Source organism: Phoenix dactylifera, chromosome 3 (genome assembly GCF_051530095.1).
Source record: "Phoenix dactylifera cultivar Ajwa chromosome 3, Ajwa_hap1_PhDact_Kaust_v1.1, whole genome shotgun sequence".
In the NCBI taxonomy this organism is placed as follows: Eukaryota; Viridiplantae; Streptophyta; class Magnoliopsida; order Arecales; family Arecaceae; genus Phoenix; species Phoenix dactylifera.
In genome coordinates, this window is record NC_143192.1 from 53,090,603 (window position 1) to 53,116,294 (window position 25,692).

Here is a 25,692-nt window from a genome sequence, read left to right on the forward strand (position 1 = left end):
ACTATCTACATACTAACTAAACTTCAACGAAAAAGAATTTGACACTAATATATGTGGGGAAAAGAAAGGCAATATTCCTTTATGCGCGCTAGCACTCAAAATCATCAGCATCCTCTCACATGCATATATGGATCACCGAGCATATCTTAGCGAGTCTAGATCATCATTCTTAGATAGCTGCCACATCACTTATCTCGAAAAGAGAGGGCTCTTGCACAATCCTTCAACTACAAGTTGGAGAGCCACGCAAACCCTCAACCATGTATTAGAGAGATCATCAAACAACATCATGGGCCAAAGATTGTGCAAGAGCCCTTCATTTTCTAGATAAATGACATAACAGATATCTAAGCATGCACAACTCTTAACAGTGCAAAACATACACCATCGAGGATCTGGAATCCATCCTCATTGTATGCACTACAATAAAAATAGTTTTTGCCAACTCTATATTACCGATGCTAGATAAAAGCGTCGGTGATTTTTTTTCTTGCGACAGTAACCGCCGGCTTTTAAAAAGCGTCGGTAAAAATGGTTCCGCCGACAGTATGAATGTAATTTGACATTATGAATATTTAGATAAATATATTTTATTGTGTCATGCGTATATCTCGTTTTAGTGTGTATGCGTTTGATTTTGTAAACAAAGTTTTAAATTTTTTTTATTTTTTTTTAAAAAATACTCTAACAACGCTTTAAAGCGTCGTTAAAATCATGATGATAAAGCGTCGGTAAGTTTGACTTAACGATGCTTTGAAGCATCGGTAAATTGCAATTGGTGACGCTTTCATATGTCGCTATGTTGTGCTTTATTGGCAATGCTTTTAAGAGGCGTTGCTAAATTACCAATGCTAAGAAGCGTCAGTAAAGCGTCGTTAGTTTCCGACATTTTTAGAAAATATTTTTTCCACTGTAGCATAGGCAGCGCTTTCCCGACACTTTCGAAAGCATCAGGAACGTTTTTACTAACGCGTAAAAGCGTCGCTAATGGCCAAAAACAGTGTCGCTAATGCCCAATTTTCTTGTAGTGATGGCATGGAGTTGGCAGCAGCTGTCTCAAAAAAAATCCTGGTAGATGTCGCAACTGCTAATTGCAAACTATGCCTTCCCTTCCTCAAAGATACAACAAAAATTATAACCCTTACCAATTTCTTTTGTCCCCCAACTAAAACCTTTACCAATTGCAAATGCCAACCAAGTGTAAAATAGGTAGAACCTGTTGGATTGAGCAGCCAAATAGCCCTCAATGCGATGGTCAAAGAGCCTTGCATGATGTGTTTTTCTTCTTTCTTAATTATATGAATATTTATCATTTAAGGCACTAAATAAAATGAGAAGCGTTTGTTCGATCACATTGCCTTTGTGGGGTTTGACATGGTCAAACAAACCATTAAATGGTTGCCGAGAGCTTTGTGGAAGATAAAAGAGCAAAATATCAGAAGATATGGAGGAGTAATGTTCGAAAAATATTAACATTAAATTCCTGATTTTATGCTAAGTGGATACGGTGGGTAGTTCATAAATCTAGCCTTCTGAAAAGACAAGAAATCCACATTTAAGAAGTTCCTATCAGAGAGAAAAATCCAAAGCCAGCCAACCACAAAAATCCAGCATATCTTCCCATTCCACTTTATTTTCTGTTGAATTATTCATGAAAGGTGTTTTTCAGAACAACGTATTCGGTGGGTACTCACGAGTCGCTCCAAAAACAGCCAAAAAATGAGTCCTTTTGGAGTTTAGTTATGCCACCTGTGTTCGAGACACGAAGCATTCCTTGCCGTTAGCAAACAGGCCAGACTACCGCAGCTTGGACTAGTCTAACATTCTTCTTCTTACTTAGGGGAAGGCACCAACAAACTGCTAGTCTGACATTTTAATGACGGATCCATAAAAAGGCCTTTAAACATCTTATGAGTATGTCTATCAGGATAGGGTAAAAATTAAGGCTGCAAATGGGTCGGGTAGACCCATGACCTGATCCGATTCGTTTAGACTTGATCCGATCTATTTTGGAGGATCCATAGGTCAGATCGGATTCTAAAATTGGATCTATTTCATTTTCTGGATTGGATCTGTGTTTATTGAATTTAAATCCAATCCGACCTATTTGAAATTTGGATAATTTTAGATTTTTAATCCTACGACCCATTTCGACCCGACCTGATTTGTAAAATTATTTGGGCCCGCGGCAGTTAAGGCCTAGCCTAAGTTCTATATCTAGGCCAATGTCATTGGCTGCTGTCTCAACAAATTAATGGATAAGCTTAATTAGGGATCCTTGTGCAACAACCTACAGCCGTAGCTCTCGAATAAAAGCATGGGCGGACACATTTAGAATTTGGTAGTGTTAAATTTGCACTGATATGTAGGTAAAAACTGTCTAAATACTTCACGAACCACACCTAAACCCCTCAAATCACGGAGGAATATGTGCATTCGCTGTGGCCCACACAACAAGAAAGTTATTGGATCATGACAGCCATTAATTACTTGAACAAGATGGCAAACTGGCTAGGTCGGGTAGTATTATGTTGTTTCATAATGTTAACTCCTGGTCGGGGTTGAATATCTTGCTTGGTGCTTGCTATGCGTCAGTCTAATACAAAGAAGGACAGTTTTCGATCACTCATGAGGTTAAAGCGTACTCAAACCAACTACATTTGAGATGAAAATACACTGGATTGATTTGGAATAGCAATAAATGGAATAGGCAAGCTATGGATGAGTTGATCCGGTTCATGACCCGACCCGACTCATTTGCACCCTTAGTAAAAATGGAGAACATGGAAAGAGAAAAAGTGCCCGTACTAAGCATTGTCAAAAATGAACCATAGAAGCAAAGCAACGCAAAGTATTTCAGCTTTCTGCAAGACAAATTTAAACCGTCCAAAGCGGTAGAATTCAAACATTTCAGCTTCCTACATAACACATTTAGTATTTATAAGTCACTTGAGTACTAGAGTTGCCAGATGATTTCAGCAAATAGTATGCTTATCGGACAAACTGACTACATCATGTAGTTTCTACAAAATTCTTGTGCATATAAATATTCATTTTGCAAAGATTGATTTCAGTTAGAAGTTGTCGAGTAATTAAGTACCCTTTAGATAGATCGATTTCAACACACAGCTCAAGAGCTTTGGCTTTGTCAAAAGCTGTTACAATGAAACTGTAAATTGTAGGTTACAACACCAAATCCAAAACTTTCAGGAAAGCGCATGAGAACCTTTACTTCTTGTTCGACGGTGACTGGCCATATGCTCTTCCCTGATAGTCATCAAAAAAAAAACAAAAAGAAAAGAAAAAACAGCAATAACAAAACAATTCAGTTTAACATTTGCCACAGTTCTGTACCAAATGACTTGAAGAAAACAACCATTGACAGTGTCAGTGACTGACCATATGCTGGTCCCTGATGATCACCCCAGAAAAGAAAAGAAAAGAAAAAACAGCAATAACAAAACAATTCAGTTTAACATTTGCCACAGTTCTGTACCAACTACCAAATGACTTGAAGAAAACAACCATTGTACCAAAAAAAAAAAAAAAAAAACAACCATTGACAGTGACTGACCATATGCTGTTCCCTGATAATCACCAAAAAAAAAGAAAAGAAAAAACATCAATAACAAAACAATTCAGTTTAACATTTGCCACAGTTCTGTACCAAATGACTTGAAGAAAACAATCATCTGTCGCTAATACAAAGTCCTTCAATTGGCGAAACTAGTTACTCATGATGAATTCTACTAAATACAGAAGTTACTTAAAATGACAAGCATGGGATGGTCACATTTGAAGGAAGAAATCCTACGTCTAAAGTAAAAGCAGTCAAGGCATCAAAGTTGGAGGTTTTGCGGCTAACGTCAACGAGAATGTGACACATTCCTACCCAGCTGCAAGATGGTATTCTAGCTCCAAGCATCCTATGTCCCGAAATAGATGTCATCTAAAGGACACATATCTATGACTGGGTTCAAAATGTTCAGTTACCAAACTATGTTCCGAGCAGTAAAAGCAATGAACGAATTTTGTATAGGCAAATACATTGTTGCTTCCTCATATACCATGAGGCCACATTCAAAAGTCCTTTTTTTTGTGGTACAATTGCTGCTCACACAACTCTGGTATGAGTACAGCTAATAGAGTCGATGGAAAAGAGATGGCATAGAGGTAGAGGGGCAGCTACATGACATGTTTAGAGGACCTCTCTGGAGTGTTGAGCAGCAAAGGAGCGATCCAGTCTGCGGCTCCGTTCGCCTCCTATTACACATGAACGGCCTGAAAGGCGTCGCAATCTCCCGTCAGCCTACGAATGTCACAAAGCAGTGGGTGTCCATCCCTCGCCGCCCCTCGTCCCATATCCACTCAATCACTGTGGCTGAGTCCCCTTAAAAAAAAAATGCTATAAGCCCTTAGAACCCATCTCGCGTAGGTGATACCATCCAATGCTGCCCTAAGTCTCGCCCCTATAGCTATCATTTTGAAGGTGCGTCGCCCCCAATAGTAATTAGCTTAGAGTCATGATTTTCGATCACAAAACTCATACCTTCTCTGTCTCCACCTGTGGACATGCTACCATCGAAGTTCACCTTGAGATAGTTGGAGAGTGAGGGCTTTCAAGAGACAAGAGCAAACCTAGGTGCTACAACAGCAGAGTGGGGGTCCCAGATGTCCCTAGCCATCCTTGATGAGGTCACCATGGTAACTTTGGTGATCTCAACAACCTAAAAGAGACCTCTATCCACCACAGTCCTCGGGGCTGCCCTCCTATCTTAAAAGAAATGGGCATTTCTGTCCAACCAGATGTGATAAGCCAGATAAACACAAGTGATACCCTACTCACCAGTATTCGATCTCTACATGGATTCCTTCAGATGGCGTAGGAGATCCTCTGTCGACCCGGTGGACCGCGATAGGGGAAATGAAGCCCAACTCCAAATCTATGCTGCCTACGTGCATCCGAGAAGAGTATGACTGATGGACTTCTCTATGTTGGGGTATACCTCGCACATCGGAGTAGTTGTGACACCCCTCCTGACCAACATATTCATGGTCGGTAGACAGCTCCATGCCACTTTTCAGATGAATAAGGTCACTCGAGGGTGGACGCGCATCCTCCAAATTCATCCTCCGTCAATCTATCGAGTGGTCTCCCCTCCCATCAATGCATGCAGGTTTGGCACATACCTTTGTCCTCACTGGAAGCCCAGACCAGTTTGTCCATCGTCTCCCTAATACGTATTGGAATTGCCAGGACCCTCTCAGCCAGTTGCTTCTTGAATGCGTCCCGAATCAGCACCTCATTCCACCCGCCCTCTCTAGGGTTGATCATGTCACTAACTCTACATCCCGCCAGCCTTGCCGAATCAATTATCGTCAGCACCCGACATGGTAGCTACTCGGTCAACTAGTTGTTCTCCAGAACATCAATAGATTGTCAATCACCGATAGCCCATCTGATCGTAGCAAGCATCGTCGGTGCATGCGCGCAGATCTCCCTCCAAATGAAGAAGCAGCGACACCCTATCTGGAAGTCAGCCACCGCCGTATGAGCTCCGTACTTGGCCCTCAATAGGGCGCACAACAGGCTATCAGATTTTCGGATACACCTAGTTGCGTGTCTCGCCACTAGTATCTCCCACCTCACCGCTAATGAGTGTACACCCAATCTACCATGTCTGACCGACTGACAAATGACCTCCCATGCCACTAGGTGAATGCCCTCTCCGCCCTCTTGCCTGCCTCAGATGAAGTTTCTGAACAACCGCTCCATGGACCTCAAAGGCTACAATGGCAAAATGGTGTTCGATAGCAAGTAAACCAGTATTGAACTAAGAATTGACCGCACCAAGGTCACTCTGCCATCATAGAAAGAGCATCCATCTATCATCTTTCAAGCCTGTGTTTGATACTCAGCTTGATAGTGGAGCAATCCCTGCAACGAAGGCGACAACCCATGATGGGAACTCCTAGATATCTCATAGTGCCCTCCTGCTACTGCACTTCCATAATTCTTAATGGAGGTCTTCACTTGTGGCTTGATTTTTGGATTGAAGCAAATAACAGACTTAGCTAAATTAACCTGTCGACCAGAGGCTACACAGCAATCCTCAAGGATTTTTCAGATCACCAGCTCTGCTTGCCTCATCACCTGAGCCAGAAGCATGCAATCATCGGCGAATAGGAGGTGCAAAATCTGAACAGACACCAGCATCGACCTATAGGCCTCCAAGGCTTGGGACTTAGCAGCAAGTTGGAGGGCTCTGGACAGTGTGTTCGCACACAAGATGAAGAGCAATGGAGAGAGTGGGCACCCCTGCCAAAGTCCAACAGAGGACTCGAAAAACTACATAGCCATACTGTTCATTAAAATGGCGAAGGAGGAAGTCCTGACGTAGCCCAGCACCCAACCAATCCAAATCTCATGAAATCCAAAGCTTACCAACGAAAGCTAAAAGAAGCCCCAGCTCATCTTGTCGTAGGCTCTCTCCATATCTAGCTTGATGCCCATCAAGCTCCTCCAACTCGGGGCTCTCTGGAGGTCGAACATAAATTTTTGGACAACGAACACATTGTCGATGATGCTCCGACCTCCTACAAAGGCTCCCAGTCCGAACTGATAAGTCTCAGCAAGATACTCCTCAGTCTGACCACCAGAATCTTCGTCGTAGCCTTGTATAGAGAGTGCAAAGGCTAATCGATCGATAATGGCATAGCCCCGTAGCATCTTATCTCTTTGGGATCAGGGTGACGAAGGTCCTCTTCCAATCCGCAGGCATCAATATTGTGCTGAAGAATTGTTAAATAGTCTCTACCACATCCTATCTGATTAAAGACTAGTATCTTCTGAAAAAAAATTAGGTAGGGGTGGGGGTGCGGGGGAGCTTTATCCTCGGCTAAGGACCAAAATGCCTCCTAGATTTCTTTGGCAGATATCAGGCTGATCAAGGCTGCATTTTTCTTCTCTGTGACCATGGCCGGTGGAGTCGGCATGGCGGGCGGGCTCTCACTAGTCAAAAGTTTTTCACCTGACATAGAATGCAGGAACTCGGTAGATATTCCATATGCTAGAGCAGAACATGGGCAGCATTTGTGATCTCGAAAAACTGATGTTACTCCATGTATCAGTGTTGAGGGGAAACCTTCGCAACCTTTCCAAATGGTTCCGAACATAATTTGGTTACTTGGCCTTTCCCACGAGTGTGAAAATCACGCCCAAATTGGGGCCTTGATGAGGTTGGTGACAAAAATTTATTAGGCAAACCGCAAACCGGTGGTTGCTCTCTCATGATCACTTTTGGTTCCCACCACGAGGGAAAACTTTATGAAGTGTCGGCAAGCCTTAGAGCTCCATGCATAAATTGACCAAAGCTAGCAGCTTCATCTTATCCCTTGGTCTTCTTTCTACAAGCGCATGGCTTCCAACATGGGAGCTCCTCCGCTTTTAAGAAGCCTATTGTTAGGTCTCTGCACGGTCCTGCTGGCATTCAATTTCTCCGGTGCTGCCCCGCAGACCAAAAGAATCGTTGCCGTGGTCGGCAGCAGTGAATGCTTAGATTGTGCCCGGGAAAGTATCAAGGATGAGCAAGCATTCAAAGGTACGTCTTCAAGCAATGCTATTAAACCAAATAATGGAGCCTTCTTATTATCTCACCTCTAAATTTGGTGCCTCTCTTACTGTGCTAGTTTTAAAATCTTAAATTAAGTCGCTGGATCACTTCACCCAGACAAAGCAAGTGTAATATTTGGTGCATTTATCTTCAAGCAGGGCTTCATGTAGCCATCCAATGCAAGACTGGCAATGGGTCCTACGAGGCCAAAGGTGTAGGTTTGCTCGACAAGAGTGGAAGCTTCGAGGTACGACTACCGAGTAATGTCCTCCGCGATGATGGGGAGCTGAAGGATGAGTGCTTTGCGCAGCTCCGCAGTGCCTCAGAAGCTCCTTGCCCTGACAATAATGGACTGGACCAATCTAAGGTCGTGCTGAAGTCTAAAGAGCGTGGGAAACACACATTTGTTGTGGCAGCGGGGAACCTGACATTCTCATCGACATGCGCGTCGGCGTTCCATTTCAAGCCCCTTCCCAAGTCGCTTCCGTTCCAAACGTACTTCCCAGTGCACGAGTTCAAGGACAAATTCGACTTGAAACAAGACTACTTCCCACCAAAGAAGTCACTTCCTCCTCCAGGACCAGTCTACAAACCGCCACTACCACCAGTGCACAAGCCACCAACTGTCAAGAAGCCACGCCCCCCGCCATGTCCCCCGCCGTGCCCGCCATGCCCCCCGCCGTGCCCCCCGCCGTGCCCGCCATGCCCGCCGGGTCCCAAGAAGCCAGGCCAGCCGGGTCCCATGAAGCCAGGCCCGCCGTGCCCGCCGGTTCATAAGAAGCAATGCCCGCCATGTAAGAAGCCACGCCCGCCATGCCCGCCGGTTCATAAGAAGCAATGCCCGCCATGTAAGAAGCCAGGCCCGTCATGCCCGCCGGTTCATAAGAAGCAATGCCCGCCATGTAAGAAGCCACGACCGCCATGCCCGCCGGCTCCTAAGAAGCCATGTCCGCCATGCCCGCAGGTTTCCAAGAAGCCACCCCCGCCATGCCCGCCACCATGCCCGCCATGCCCCCCGCCATGCCCGCCGCCATGCCCACCATGCCCCCCGGGTCCCAAGTAGCTACGTCCTCCAATTCCAAAGCTACCTCCCTAGTTACCATCCTCACCCCAAGTTCAAGTTCCCTCCTATCCACAAGAAACCACTTCCTCCAATCCCCAAGCCGCCTCCGATCCCTTATACCATCCTCACCCCAAGTTCCCTCCTAGTCCAAGAAGTCGCTTCCTCCAATTCAAAAGCTCCGTTCCCTCCCAAGCCAAAATTCTGCTTCTTTATCCTATATGGTTGGTTAGTTACCCTTCCTCTGTTGAGGATTTCCTTTATCAGTTAGTGTTGTAATAAAGCTTGCCCTTGTGACTGTGTCGAGTCTTGGGCGAGGGTGACTGTCACCCAGTTGTATTGTATGAATATTTGTGATTTCTGGTATTTATGTGAGCTTGTGTGGTTAGTAATGGCAATAATTCATGGACTTCTTGTTTTGTGCTTCTAGCCTTAAAATTTACCCTCTACTTTTTTTCTAAACGACTTGAAGAGACCTACGCTCGGGATACAAGTGGATAGCTAGTTTTCCTTTCGGAGATGAAAGTTCGTCTCGCTTATCAACGGGCAAGGAGGAGTATACCAGCTCATACAATTTATGCGCCGGTAGTGTTCCAAAATCGTAAGATGAAAAAGAATATTATACGATTAACAAAAATTTGGAAACACTTGGTTGTAAAAGAAAATATTTTTCTAGCTTATCAAACGCAGAATTTGGTTAGGCGTTGGGCGTTAAAGCATGGCATATTAACGTAGTCACAAAATCTCATGGACACAGATCATACTGCCGGTCTGCCTTGCCGAAGAAGAGGTCTGGAGGTGGCGTTAGTACTTCGTCAGCTCCCCAAGCTTGTCCTGGGAGCCGAAACCGAGCAACGGTCTCTCCGTAACGTCCAATGGGGTTCCAAGAAAGCGGCGAAGCCATCCCTTCGGAGATGCTCCTCCGCTTCCTCTACCTAGTTCAACTAACAGGACAAACGAAGATAGGAAACCAAGCCCTGCGACGCCTCCCTTTTCCTAGCCGAGAAGCGGTAAAGCAGGACGAGGAGCCAAGGGAACTGATGGTTCATGGATCTCTTTCATCATTCGTACGTATATGGTAGTTCGTTTTCAACCGGAAACCTTTGCTCATGAAACCTGCGCTGGATTTAGAGATTATATATATGTTTATTCTCTAGGGGTAAAAATCAATGCAACGGGCAGATGAGAAAAGACAAGCCTAAATAATACAATTTGGACCAGATTGATAGAGGCACCGTCCTCCGATGGACGTGGCATTCTATTATTGACCGCAATAATTACCTAATTAAAAAAAATCTCAATCTAGGACCAAGTTATAGCTTTCAAAAATTATTGGATTTCCTAATTTGATGGATCTCACTTCTCAATTCTGTCAGACCTACTCGTAATGGCCAAAATAGCCTATATTGAGTTTGGGTTTAAGCAAGAGGCCACTTGATAGGAGGACGAGGTATTGGTGATGGAGTGGCATCAAGAATAGCAAAGGGTGAAAGATGTTGCATAGGTAGTGAAGATGAGGATGGGGCAGGCTCTCCCTCATTGCTGCTTCTAATATGTCTAAGATGCCACAACTAAAATACAGAATTTAACGTAGCCTCTTTTTTTTTTTTTTTTTTTGTGGATGGGGGCCTTTTGCTATATGTTATTTTTGTTATTCTTTGCTAATTCTTTTATTTTTTATTATTTTTTAAAAAAATGGAGGGGGTACAAAATCTGAATTAGTCTTTTGCTGTATGTTATTATTATTCTTTGCTAATTTTTTCATTTTTTTTATTATTCTAAAAAACCTAGGGTAGAGAGGTGGTGATGATAATCTTAAGAGATTTTCTTGATTAGAACTGTATTGCAATTCGGTGTTGGAAAATATACCTGAGATTCAGTAAAAATGATTTGGTCAAGAATCTGATTTTGCTTAAGTTTGCTTAAGTTTGCTGACTGGTTTAACTCATGCTTTGTGATTATCTTGATTTTTTTTGGATTTTAGAAAACATGAACTAACCCAATTGAAATCACCTAGCTTTGACCAGAGGCACGAGTTACATACTACCCAAGTAGCATGGTTTGATGATGCTATTCTGATACAAATACTGCCAGCTAGACATGACAGTGCTATAATTATGGAGATGTATCTATCGAAATTTTAAAAAGCTAACTAATAATTATCAGCTCATAATTTAGGAAACAGTGTCACTCATTGGAATCATCTCGGTTTAAAATGAGTAGCGTACAAATGGGTAATATCATGATGGTACTACTTAATCACAAAACTTCACCAAGAACGAAATTAACACATATATTTAGGGATCAACTGTGCGAAGTCTCCCCTACTGCCTTGCATGTATTAACAAACCGGGATCAATCAGAAAAGAAAAGAAAAAAAAGGCAACTCTTCGTACGTGCTAACACTCAAGTCAGCACCTTCTCAGGTGTACGGATCAATAGAGTGCAGAGCACATCTCATCTAGTCCTGATCTTCATGCAATCATACATGGATAGCCGCCACATCGCTTACTTGAAAAGGACAACCACGTTTCAAAAAGCTGCACAATCCCTCAACTAACCATGTATTAGAGAGATCAACAGACTCCTCTCACTTACACTTACAAAATAGAAAAGAAAAATAGACGACATTATATTAAGATGCCAAACATATAGGCTAAAAGATTGTGCAAGAGCCCTATATATTTGAAAAAAATAACAGTTATCAATAGAGAATCAAGGATCTATCTTTATTGTAGGGCGTGAAATTAGCAGCTCTGGAAAACGGTGTCTTAAAAAAATTCCTAGTAGATGTGGCAGCTGACAATTGCAAACTGTGCCTTTCCCTACATCAAAGATACAACTAAAATTATAACCTCTAGTAGTTTCTTTTCACATCAATATATATATACAGACACCAGTTTCTTTTTTCCCCAGGACCCCAACTAAACCGTTACGAATTTCAAATGCCAGCCAAGTGTAAAATAGACAGAACCAACGTATCTCAAGTTTCAGTTGCCATATGTAGCCACGACTGTCTCTAAAAACAGCCAAAAAATGAGTCCTTTTGGAGTTTGGTTATGCTACCTGTTTGAGAGAGGAAGCATTCCATAGCCCTTAGCAAACAGGCCAGACTAGCGCAGCACGAACTAGTACAACATTCTTCTTCTTACTTGGGGGAAGGCACCAACAAACTGCTATAGTCTGACATTCTCATGACAGATCCATGAAAAAGCCCAACATCTCATGAGTATGTTTATCAGGAGGGGGTAAAAATGGAGTACGTGGAAATAGAAAAGGTGCCTGTACTAGGCATTGGCCAAAAATGAACCAGAGAAGCAAAGCAAAATATTTCAGCTTTCTGCAAGACATATTTAAACCGTCCAAAGCGGTAGAATTCAAACATTTCAGCCTCCTACATAGCACATTTAGTATTTATGTGTCGCGTGAGAACTAGTGTTGCCAGATGATTTCAGCAAATAATATGCTCATCAGACAAACTGACTACCAAGATCTGCCTACGTCATGTACTTTCTACAAAATTCTTCTGCATACAAATATTCCTTTTGCAAAGATAGATTTCAGTTACAAGCTGTCAAATAAAGAAGTACCTCCTTAAATTTGATGTTCACTCACAGGTTGAGAGCTTTAGCTTTGTCAGAAGCTGTCGCTATCTTCCAGTTCTATGAAACTGTAAATTGTAGGTTACTCCACCAAATCCAAACCTTCCAAGAAAGCGCATGAGAAACTCTACTTCTTCTTCTTCGACTTGTTTGACAGTGACTGAGCATATGCTGTTCCCTGACAATCCCCAAAAATAAAAGAAGAAAACACGGCAATAACAAAACATATCAGTTTTAACATTTGCCACAGTACTATACCAAATGACTTGCCACAGTACTATACCAAATGAGTTGAAGAAAACAACCATCTGCCACTAATAAAGTTCTTCAATTGGCAAAACTAGCTAGTAATGAATTTCAGTAAATACAAAAGTATTTTAAAATGACAAGCATGGGATGGTCACATGTGAAGGAAGAAATCTTTTAGAAAGGACTAACTCATATCTGACCTGCAACCATTCGTCCATGTTAGCATCAGTTGTCCCCGTGCCTACTTCCACTTTGGATGCTCTCTTTGTTTTCTATAGTAGCCAAAAAAGTGACCATAAGACCACTAATGAATGTGCAGAGAAGCATTAAATTGCAATAACCAGTTAAACACAATGGCTACCAAAAGGAAAAACAAGGATTTATAAACAAGAATTTCCCATCAAAATTTTAGGAAGTATAATGACCTAGACTAACACAATAGCTGAAAACATCATAGAGTTCTAAAAATTTTAAGAATTTATTAATGATTTCGAGTGATGTGGTAGTTTTTATCAAAAGTTGCATGGTTTGTCATTGATACTGATTTAAATTCAATTGGCTGAGTCAAATTTAAATATTAGTGTGTGAATAAGCTTACTGCAGCATTTGGTAGAGGGAATTTCGGCAAGTATGGAAACTTAGAAACTAGAAAACCAGAACACTGATGCAGAAACTGTTTCTAAGGAGATAAAACACAATGATTAATGTCGACAAAATTATGACATCTCCAATCATTAACTACAATGCAAAGAAATAGTACGATGAAGTAAACAAAGAAATACTAATAAGGAATATTGTTCAGAACAAAAATAAATGTTTCCTATCAGACAGCACCAAACCTGTATTGACTATTTCATATAGCGATACACATACTATCTGATACAGAAATTTGACTGGTATATACCCAAGTTATTTTCAAATTTAAGTCTGTCAATTAAGAAGCCCATGCTTCTCCACATTTTTAGCTCACTCAAGGATAAGGATTTTGAGGGGTTGAAAAGCAAGAGCAACCAGATTTTACAGATGTCCACAAGCAAAACAAGCACTTTAGCACACCGAGACATCAATAAAGAGCGGAATTTATGGAGACAGTTTTCATAATTTGCATGTTACATTGCAAATAGATCCCCCCCCCCCCCAACCAAAAAAAAAAAAAAAGATAAAAAGAAAAAATCCACCAGGACTTACATTGACTTGCATTTATCTAGCTAAACAACACCCCCACCTTTCCCCCTCATAGAGGTAGAGAGAGAGATAGCAGAAGAAGAAGAAGAAGAGGAATAAGAAGACTTTTTTATATTTTGTAATTGCATTCATGGATTATATATCTCCAAATTAGCAACAATATGAGTTGATCCCCATATTTGACTCCACTTGTCAGGACTCAGCTACCGTAGATAAAGATGCTTTATACTTCAGCTTGAGAAACAACTTGATGAATGAGCTTGAGCCTCAAAAATCTCATTTAAGCACATGAGATGCAGGCAAGAATTCAACAAAGTTCAGCAAGAATTGCTGAATATGGTAAGCACTCATTGTTAAGCAATGTGGATTGTCCAGTTTTCTCTATTTCAACAAGATAGATGAAAGAGAATCTAAAATAATAAAATACACATTAGATAATAATTACCTTTGAAAAGTGTTGTATCTGACCATATGCCCATATACCAAACAAGCCTATGAGAGCAGCTCCCAATGTTACAAGAAAAACAGACTCGATGCTGAGAAAACCCCCTGACTCAAAAACTTCAATGGTACCATTATAGAAGACACTTTGGTGTGGTTGCTGATCAATCTCATAAACAATGGTCCCTACTAAATCAAATGAGCCAGGCTGCAGTATAAGATATTTAAATTCCATTAGATATTATCAAGATTCAAGACTGGCCAACCAAAATATTATAATTCCACAGATACAAATTATAGCAAGTCTGCCGTAAAAATGATGCACTACCTGCAAAAATTTGCTTACGACAAAAATATAGGGGAATGTAGCTTGAGCAGAAACTGGCACTGATGCATTGTAGAACTCCTGCAATAACAAGGCATGCAATCTTGATGTTAAACAAAAACTACTTAATTAAAGCACTAATTTGAAGATCTGTAACTAACTTATGATTAAGTTGCAGATATGAGATGTCAACATCTAATACAACAAGCATACATACACACATATATGTATATGTATATATATAGGGGCGGACATGAATTTGGCCAATGGGATTTTAAGTTGAATCGAGTCAGTTCTGATAGGACAATGGGGGTCTAACGTCAATGACTTGAGCTGCGGTCACCAACTACCTCTAAATTGCTTATACATAAACAATCATATGATTTGAAGATCCTTATGCAAGGACTGCTGTGCCGAAATCGGGGACCGAACTGATTGCTTAGCAGCACAGGTTCGTACGCCCCCGTGCTGTTCCATGCCGGGCCCATACGACACAGTAAAGTGGGCAGGAGAGAGAGGGAACGGGAGAGAGGAAAAGAGAGAGAAAAGGAGAGGAGGGAGAGAGAAGAAGGGTGTCAGAGGGCCAGCGAGCCGTGCGGAGGAGGGGCTTCGCCTTCGGTTCTCCTATTTTGTTTGGAATAGGAGTCCCAAAGGGGGCCTCCGATTTGTTAACTTCACTTAAAAATCTTGAAATTAATAAGAGGCCCCTTTCGGGACCCCTGTTTCGAATAAAACAGAAAAACCGAAGGTGGAGCCCATCCTTCGCCTCCTCCGCGCGGCTTGTCGGCCCTACGCCGGCTAGCCTCCACCTCTCTCTCTCTTCCTTCCTCTCCCTCTCCCTCTCTCTCCCTCCCTCGCTCTCTCTCTCTCTTTTCCTCTCTTTTCTTCTCCTCCCCCCCCCCCCCCATAGCTGGTTTCTTGTTTTGGTTGCCATAACCGTCCCGGTCCGCCACTACTATGGCTCAGTACACCCCAAATCGGACAGTTCGGGATGGTTCCGCTGACATCAAGTGGTTAAAGAATATATATTATTTCATGTTATTTGAATATATATGTACCTATATCTGTGCATAGGATCATTTCTTCTATTGATTTGATACAAATACATTACATAAACATAATATAGAGCACCGAAAGATTAAATTTTTTCTCCTTTCCTTATCCCGGATTTCATTTCTATTTTTCTTAATCGATTTGATTCAATTGTTGAATTGCGAGTTTACATATCACAATTCATATCTTTCTATGCAAAAAAAAAAAATCAAAACTTTTTTCTTGTATTATATAACAACTCGTATAATTTATACAAAAATTATTTATTTGTCATATATAGATATAACAAATGCTATGGTACATTGCCTTTCTGTACAATTACGCACACCTAGCCGATTGTTTAAAATTGGATGGTTTCAGATGAACGACCAGATGACCAATGAGATAGGTTGCTACAATTGGTATCCTATAATTAGACTTTAAATCATGCCCTTTTCTGATTTCTCTATCACCTTTCTTTTTTACCTTCTCCACGATTCCACCTCTGGTGATGGTGGAAATGTAGGTTCAGATGCATTTGTTGATGCCATCAACATCACTATGTTGACGGTGAGGGTGCAGAACATGTCGATGGGGGCAGTGCTGGCAGAGGAGGTGTTGTGGATGAGATATGGCTTGTTGGAGGGAATCGGGAGAGGGTCAAGAGTGATGAAAAGGCTGGCAAGGAAGCAGGTGGTGGTGGTGGTGGAAGAAGTCATGTCTTACCAAAGCATGGATATGTGCTCAGTGAGGCAAATCTTGGCGTGGCGATAGCAATAGTCTTAGCAGCAAAGGCATGGCTGGGCCATGCAGCATGGAAGAGTAGAGGTGCTGGCTGGGCCATGCAGTATGGAAGAGTAGAGGCGCTGGCTGGGCCTTGCAGCGTGGAGGTGCTGGCTAGCAGAGTGGTCAGAAATGGGGACAGGTTGAGCTGGGATCTGGCGATGGGTAACTTGGTTGATATTCGAGATTAAAAAAATGGCTAGCCACCGTTAGTCTATAATTCTTCCCATAATATCTCCCATCAACCAATGGTTGATATCTGTTATCTCTATCCATTAAAAAAATGATAAAAAAAATCATAATAGCAGATCCCACATATATATACATATACATACACATATATAGCAAAACCCTCAAGATGAAATGATCTTTACTAGAAAGGTTTAATATCAGTAAGTCCCTGAAATAGAACTAGGAGAATTACCATTAAAGATTCACCATGGTTTCCAGCCGGACAGTCAACAATAACCGCAAGACATTCACAAGTAGTGAAACAAAGATTGGCACATTGAAAGGTCAGTTAATCTAAATTCTGGATCCAACAAAAGAATCCTAGCATCTGATGGAATCAACATCAACATGAATATCTATCCCATATATGTAGCATTAGTTCAATGATAGAGTCCTTAGTTGAGTGTGGTATCAAACTTATCATTATATAGACCAAGTTAGTTGCTCTATACTAACACATTGGCAATTTAAGAATTTTCAATTAACTGAAAGAAATCTAAAATCATGAATAGTTCTAGCATCTAGATACTGTTGTTTAACATGAGGATTGCACAGTCTCAAGCAACTTGTTAAACAAACATACATCACACAGTTACACTTACAACTTAACAACAGAAGTGAAAAATATAGGATAGCATATAACTACTGTAGCATTTGGCATGGTTCCTAATCTTCAGTTTTTATATTTCTAAAAAATGAAAACAAATCTCTTTTTCTGAAAACCAATAACTTGAAACTTGTTTGGCAACGAATATGGTGACAGTGGTGGAGATGATGATGATGGTGGACAGCAATAGGAGACAATGCCCGGTGATGGTAGTGGGTGACAGTGGTGATAGATGATGGCAGGGGTGGCCAGCAATGTCCAGCAGCTAGCAGTGATCAGTGGCAATGGTGGTGGGTGGAGGTGGGCAACGGGCGGTGGCTAGCAATGGCCGCCACTGGCAAGTTGTGGCTAGCAAGGGCCAGCAGTGGGAGGAGGTGGCGGCCAACAGTGGCGATGGTCGCCGAGATGGTAGGCGGTGGGGTGGCGGCGGTAGGTGGTTGCCACTTTTTAAAAAAGTCAAAACCATATTTTCTAGTTTTCAAATTTTCAGAAACTGTTTGTCAATTTAAAAAAACTGAAAATGGAAACCAAGTTACCAAGCACCTGTACTACCTTGGTTTTTGTATTTTTTGAGGAAAAAAAATGACAACTAGAAACTGGCAACCATGCCAGACAAGGTCTATGTTTATACATTAATAGCACAATGTAAGTGATGTATAGATATTTCAAACATTTTGTATGTTATAGATTGTGATTAATGTTGTGCATTCCTAATTTAAATGATGGGTTGTCTATTCCACAATAAAGAATTTTGACTCGAATCCTATTGGCAGGATTCTAGCACCTCCTCTCCTTTCTTATCCACTGTATGTCAAGACACACATACATACTATAGTACCATGTACAAATGTGAAAATTCAATAAAAGAATGCCTCATTTAAATGTTTCAAACAAACTAATCTAAAGAATTTATATTTCAAATAAGTAAGCGTGCTAGTCATTTCCATGTCGAATTAAATCTGAAAAATGCCAAATCCAACTTAAAGTCCAGTCATCTGATTTTCTTTTTGGATCAATCTAAATATTTCTCACTACAACAACGATTTAAGTATCATATTTTTTAAAAAAAGAATGTGCAGCATGTGTATAAAAATAGGCATTTGCTTGGGAAAACACCACCAACTTATGACCCACATCGTGGCAGGCTAGGTGTTCATCACCTGGGCATCCTCAAGCCAGGCTACTACCTACAAAATCCCCTATGTGCCCGAGCAACTGCCTGTAACAACCACCGCACATAATGCCACATACACAAGTGCAGAGATCTTAAAATTTATCAGTTGCAGTTTGCTATCTAAATTGGTTTCTTTCCACTCCCTCTCAGATATGAATAAGAAAGAAATGAGAAAGGTAGTAATAATGAATATACAGTCATGAGGGTTGATTACAAAGACAACTGTTCCTATGAAAGTAAGATTTAAATTTTTAAAAAAATAAATCCTCTATTTAAAAAGTAAATCATCTCAGCTTTGCCGCTAATTATATTAATGAAACTGATGAAGATCCACAAATCACAACAATCACTATAAACAAAAGAAATTAGGTGTTCAAGTATGTATGTAGCTTCACCTGCACAGTTAGATTTTGGACAAACATGTGATGATCAAAAGGAAGATGAAGACTAGCCCTTATTGCCATGACCTTTAAAGTCGATTCACCTGAAGATTATCCAGAAGATAATCAAAATCCAATCAGCAACAACTAGGTTCAAGAGAATAAATGCTATTAAGGATGTGTATGACAAGGTAGTGTGTTGCAATGCAAAACAGATGAAATGAAGCAATATAATCACAAAACAAAATGGAAGGAGAATGCAACATAATCCATACAACACATGCTCTTGGATAGATAATAAAATATATATTCAAGATACCGGGAATTGTAGAGAGCAAAGGCTTGTTCGTTTGAGTTCCCCCCCCCCCCCCCCCCCCCCAAAAAAAAAAAAAAAAAAAAAAAAAAAAAAAACCCACCCTGTTTTCCCTTTATTCATTTGCAGGTCATGGCAGCCGCAAAACTCAGGCCTAAAAGCATTTTAAGCTAGATCTTAAGGGATGGAAGGCTCCTAAAGCTTCATTGAGAGCATTGAGGGGTGCTTCAGACCCTTATCCATCAGCAAGAAGTTTCAGTATAGTCAAATTTCAGCAATGCATGAACGCCACAATTCAAAGAAACTTCCTTGCCCCCTAAGACAACATATCAATTTTTATTAGATTAAATTTTAACATAGTTTCTTCAGGTAGTTTTTAGTATAGGTTTTAGAGTCCTACTTCGAGGAGTCGTCTGTAGAGGCCCTGGTTTAGGTATATACTGGATTGGGAAAATCCTGAAGTAATTAGGATTTAATTTTGGACGGTTTTAGGTGTTCTGAGATATAGGGTTCAGTGGATATCTGAATTTGCAATTCAGGTAAACTTTTGGGCACTCATATACGACCCTGTTTATTTAGTTATCAAGAGTCTTGTGATTCTTGTAATAATTCATAAAGAAAGCCACCAAGGAGGGAACTGTATTACAAGCTGCTTTTCCTTCTTTTCTTCTTTCTCTATTACATTACAGTTGAATCATTATAACATGCACTTAAAATCTGCTCATATTGTTGTTGTGAACCAAGAAAACTGAGATCACAATTTTTTCGATGATTTCTTATTAATTATTCAAATATATGCTGGTTTTATATCACTATTTTCACTTAAGTTCTAATTTATTGCACCCATAGCCTCATTTCCTGTACTAGAACAATTGCTGCAGCCTGAGTTTTTGTTGCAAGTGAGGAAAAAAAAAGGCATTCTAGTGCACAGCTGCGAGGTTTGAGGAAGGTTAGATGCATGCAACCTTATTCCCATATTCCTAGAGGTTATTTCCATGTTTGGAACCCACGACACCTAGATCAAAATGAAGCAACCTTACCATTGCACTAAGGCGTGTGCTCTAGTTTTTGTTGCAAGTCTTCTGCCATGTCTTTCAATAAATAAAACAATCAGATACATTCACTACTGCCTCCCTGAGAGCCAATGCACTTATAATTGCACTGGAGGTTGGATAACTTCAATAATGTCCTTGATTCTCTTTAACTTATATATTTGCCCGCAGGGGTGGGAGTTAAAGCATCAATTATCACTATTTACTATAATAATTTATCGCTGCTCAAACCTTTTCAAGTTTTCCAATAAAGGGAATGAAACCTCAAATCACACCAAGATTGATTTCCACTTCATCAAAAATTTTCCATCGAGCCTACAGAGTAGCAAGTCTCTCAAATTTCCTCAATAGGTCTCATAGCAGCACAACAAATTTGGTTAAACAAGTCTGGCTCCCATTTGGCAATTTTGGTTGAAAATAATAAAATTCTGGAAAATTAGTCAATAGAAATTAAGAAATAATATAAATTAAAGAGTAGGATAAGTCAAGAATATGCAAAAAGTGTTATACACTGTTATGTCAATACTTCTTATATTATATTGTTTACGACATTAGGGTGTATCGATTCATCCCAAAAAATGCTTTGGTGGCAGCAGACGATATGACATTTTCAGGATAAGCGAACTTTTGTTAGAACATTTATTTTTTCTCCAAATTTCTTGGTAATCTAGTGCCGCAATACTTCCAAGATTTCTCAAAACTTGCAAAAACCTTCGCCTCATCTTGAGAAAATTCTTCCGAAAATGTACAGAAACGAAGAAATGACTAAAATTAGCATAGCCAATAGATACAATAAATTTGGCCTAGTAAGTTAGGGCCCATTTGGTATTGCTTTCATTTTCTATTCTTGTTTTGAAAAAAAATCAAAGAAGAAAAATGAACTAGGCCGAACAACATGTAAGATGAAAGCCTTCTATTTTTAAAAAAATGTGTGTAAAATTCTTAGAGCTTTTGGTATAAAGGATCTGCAATCAAAACAAGTGAAAATAATAGAAAGGAATAGCAGAAGTTTTGAGCAAATGCAATCTTCAAGATCAATCAACATGTTATATTCACTAATTTGTTGAGAAACAGAAACATAAAAACAACAACAATACCAAAGAGGCCCTTAGTTTCAGCCAAAACTCCTAAACTGCCTGTAGTTTCAAATTGGTTGCGACCATAACTGAAACATGCTGGTTTCAGTTCTAGAGTTTCAGATGAAAGTTCAAGCCATGATTCGTATTATTTTGCATCTAGATTATGCTATCATGTGCTATTTTTCACATCTCAAGCAGAGGACTATACTGCCTGTGATCATATAATTAGGCTATTGGTTTGCTACAATGAAACCTGTCCCATACTTGCTCCTCAAATTTTATTAGGAAAATAGTGGAGACAACCAAATAAAAAAAAAACAAACAAGGAAGTTCTGTAGTCTGAGAAACCAATAATCAAAATGGAAGCTCCTAAAACAAATGCATGATATTTTCAAAAGAATTGTGTATTATCTACAGAATTTAGTAGAAATTAGAAAAACCTAAATTTGTCATATAATCTGAAATCAAGTAAGTGGAAAAATCAAGAATTCTTTAAGTGGTTTCTTATAGTTTGAGGATGTTTTTAAGTGCATTGACCAGCAGTAATAATTCAACACAAGCATCACATGTGGTTAAGTGCACATGCCACCCAAATAATAGGATAGTCATTATCAAACTGATAAATGTTTCATATCAACAAAGTACGAAATGATAATAGTTATAGGTATAGTTTGAGTTGAGATGCACTAGTATATTATCTCAAGAAGCAAAGACCAAGTGGGAACTGTATGTAAACTGTCCGTTTTGCACTTTAGTAATAGTAAAATCAAGATTGATCTATTTGGTAATAGTAAAATCAATATTTATGTATAGGATTGATTTGAAAAATGACAAGCCAAAAGAATACCAGCTACAGGATGCACTGGTGATAACAATTAACAAATTGAAAGCATTGGACACCAAACCTAAAGAGAATAGGAAAAGATACCTTCATTATGAACTCCAACCAATAATTCAGTTTCCTCCCCTGCAGGAACCACTGCATTCACAGAAGCTCGATATTGACAATTACATAGCACTCTACAGGAATATAACAGAATTAAACATAAAATTTCTGAGTCATGTAAAAAATTATACTTACACCGTGCAGCATTTTTTGGAAAAACACAAATAGTGTCTACTCCAGGGGCTGGACTGAATGATCCATCACCAAAGTCTTGCAACTCATCACCAACTATGCCAAGATCACTTCCTTCAACAACTTCAATTGCTTCATCACTTGTATCCGACTGACATTTAACAACTATAAAGTAAAATACCAGTTAGAGGCAAAGAATGGATGGTGGTGACTGGTGAGAGAAATCAATACCAGTCAGAAAGGAACAAACATGGAAATTAATCGACTAGCAGGAGAAGACATCTTCATATGCAAAGTTGGGCACCCATGATAAAAATATTGGAGACTAAGAATCAGGAGAATACAGCTATTTCATCACATAATAAATAGAACAGTTTTGTGGGCGGTTCTGTTTTTCAGATTCATTTTGTTACAAAAGCGTGGAAATTTCAGTAGTCAATAAAAAGTTATATAGCTATAAGTACTTAATTTATGTAAGCATATAAGAGATAAAATTTCAGAGCAAAGTTATCTATAATCAAATTTTCAGTTCCTTCACCGGCTTTCCTTATATGCAGCAACTTGTGGTTGGCCTCCATTTCAATTATGCACCCAGAATTTACAAGAGCATCAGACAACACACAAAAGCAAATATGTACTTGAGTGCAAAAGTTATCTGGTAATTTCTATCAAAATTTAGGAGCAACTGTCATTCAACCATGTGGGTGAAACAAACATAAGAAATTCCATCCCACTCAGAGAGCAATTTCTTGTATTCTTATACTACCTCCTCTTCAAGCTTCACATACAGAAATCATGACCTCATGAAGCACCCAACTCTCATTGTCAGGGAAATCCAATTATGTATAAGCGCCTTATTTATGCATATCTTTAGATAAAAATCATCCTGAACTTCCATACTGACATAATTAATCATTGCTTTGCTCTGTAAGATTCAAATGACCGATAATCTAGCACTAAGATAGTGAATAAATTATGCCAAAGCAGTCCTCATAACAAACATGATAGAACTTAAAATTTAAGAAATGGCTCTTAAATTCTGCAAATCTTATGCTTTCACTCATGCGCTACTCCCCGTTGTCACCAGTTGGATTTAGATCCCCAAGTACACAGTCATGAAAGAAATGATGCTCAGAACTGGCAATGACATGGAGAATTAGCTGACAGGGCTAGGATTCTTATTTTTGTATCCGACATTCAGGAAAAAAATGTGTTAACTACCAAAGTGATTGATAGAACCATTTTAAATCCACCATGCAGCTTGTCCGTTCTCCTATCTGTCAAATTTGCTTCTTCAAATTTTCTTCCCTCTAAGAAAAGGCTAACAAATTATCTTTTAAAGCGGTACAAGAATTTATCATCCTTTGATTATCCCGACAAGCTCATCAAAAATTTGAAGCCAAAAATTTGGGACATAAGAAATCACATTTTGCAATCTAATTTTCAAATAAAATTATTGAGAAAACATCTTAAGTATTTTTAGCTATTTGGATACTCCCGCTTATATCTTGACTTCTCATGATTGCTAGTCTTTTGGAAGTCAAAGATTGAGGTGCCAACTGTGCTGAGCCATGACAAGATCATGCCATCTGTCAGCCATCAGCAGATGACCAGACAGTACTGTGTTGACTTGTGACCAGTGCAGAAACCAGAATCAGTTTTTAAAACAATATCATACCATAACCGTAATGGAACTAAACACAAAATACACAGCCAGATCATGCTTATCTATTGATCAAATCCAAATCATGAAACTAAAACAGGACTCGCTGCTTCTGAACAACAAGAGTGAAAAACATGCAACACGGTGCAGGCATGATGAATTGAAGTTCTGAAATTTGACCCTGCATCAGTAAATGTTTTGAAAAAATTTTATGAAGAAAAGTGCTGCTATCAATAGATACCAATTGAAACATATATCAGTGAGAAAGCTGGCATTTAGTCAAAGAGTAAGCCTTGAACAATCAAAACTAATAAGAAAATCCAAAATTTCCTAGTCCCAAAACCAACTTGTTTCAAATATTTGTTAAATATCAAGTTCTAGTCTATCATCTGAAACCATGCATGCTCATCCATCTTGTAAAGATCAACCTCGTAAATTCAGATTTGCCTTCATCTCAAACCGTACCCAACCTCATCCAATAGATCCAGGACTCACATAATCCTCAATAGAAATCCATCTTAAGATGCCGGGAACAATTCTCGCTCTTCAAATGCTAACCCATGCGATGCTCCTACCACTTTCAGTCAGATATACAATGTGAAGCTTTTGATTAAAACAAGGGAATAGGTCCAACAAAACACTGAAGGAAGGAGAGTTGGAGGCAAGAGAGATCAAACGCCATGACCAGTCCAATAGAAATCCACCAAGCATAGTTAGAAGACGCAAGCAGATCAGCACGCGATTCCTAACTACGCCTCATAGATAAGATTCGATGAAAGTATCGGAACTGACGAATACTAAAGTCGAGATATCTAGTTTCAGGAATGAAAGGAATCGCGGGTCGGGAGAAAAAGACAGCACAACCGCATAGGCCTATGTAATTTCTTGACAAGGAAAATCAAGAAAAAGATCGGGAAATCGAACAAGATGTGGAGATCAGGAAAGATACCTTTGAGGATCGGAGACGATATGAGAAGCACGACGAGGAGGAGGAGGAAAACCCTAAGCCCCATGGCTGGCTGGTGGAAAGTGGCTGAGGCGATGGAGTGCAGCGCCGGGGCGCGACGGGTGGGATGGAGGAACTGGGAAGCTCAGGAATCCTCCCGATCGCTCACCGAACCCCTCTAAGCGCCGTGTGGACTGGGGAGTCTTCGGAGTTCGGACGCAACGTGGACCGGTAGAGCATACTCACGCTGAACGCGCGTGGGTGCCGTTAATAAAATTATATTAAAAAAATTTGATAAAGAAAAATAAAGCAGACCCACCCTCAAATTTTTTTTTTTTTTGATAGGCATGACCCAACGCCACTTAGTCGGCAGTACTATTTATCTTCCAATACACATGGATGACCCAAAAAAAACAATATCCTCTCAAAAGCCTATGAATATCCTGTAATATCGGTTGTTCGTTGTCGTATCTGTGTCGTCCTTAAATTCACTCGATGATCACCGTAGCAGAATTCTCTTTAAAATAGATGATGCCCACACACACCACTAATTTTACATAAATGATGCCCTCTCATGCAGATAGAGATGTTTAATGTGCGTCATCCCCCTGCTGCGACTAGTCCGTTAATGCCTTTGGTCCAGCTTGGACCCAAAGTCAAGACCAAATATATATAACTGAATGTATGTGAAGGCAATGCATATGTTTTTAGTAGGGTTTAAGTGGTGAAATCGTTGAAATCCATCTTCCATGGCCGCCTTCAACCCTTGGTTTTCGCTTCAGAACAAGTTCGCAGAACCAATGGAGATGGGTTAGGCTGTGTCTTGATTGCGGCATCGATCCCTATGTCAACTACCTCGGTTTTGATGGCTGAGATGCT

The 25,692-nt window shown here is 40.1% G+C and overlaps 2 protein-coding genes across 2 annotated transcripts; one reads left to right on the top strand and one right to left on the bottom strand.

Annotated features, from left to right (window-relative positions):
* The first annotated feature begins 7,084 nt into the window (after positions 1–7,084).
* Positions 7,085–9,074, top strand: LOC103699283 (proline-rich protein 2). The gene is made up of 2 exons (XM_008781320.6): positions 7,085–7,601; positions 7,772–9,074. Exons 1-2 carry the CDS (start codon positions 7,418–7,420, stop codon positions 8,674–8,676), a joined length of 1,089 nt encoding a protein of 362 aa, XP_008779542.5. The 5' UTR covers positions 7,085–7,417; the 3' UTR covers positions 8,677–9,074.
* Positions 9,075–11,978: 2,904 nt separating this feature from the next.
* Positions 11,979–25,048, bottom strand: LOC103706137 (translocon-associated protein subunit alpha-like). Its single transcript, XM_008790143.6, has 8 exons — positions 24,817–25,048; positions 22,208–22,369; positions 22,055–22,105; positions 18,698–18,786; positions 14,479–14,556; positions 14,155–14,358; positions 12,725–12,796; positions 11,979–12,453 (listed from the first exon to the last, which is right to left on the bottom strand). The coding sequence occupies exons 1-8, from the start codon at positions 24,878–24,880 to the stop codon at positions 12,403–12,405; spliced, it is 771 nt and encodes a 256-aa protein (XP_008788365.4). The 5' UTR covers positions 24,881–25,048; the 3' UTR covers positions 11,979–12,402.
* Between the last annotated feature and the right edge of the window lie 644 nt (positions 25,049–25,692).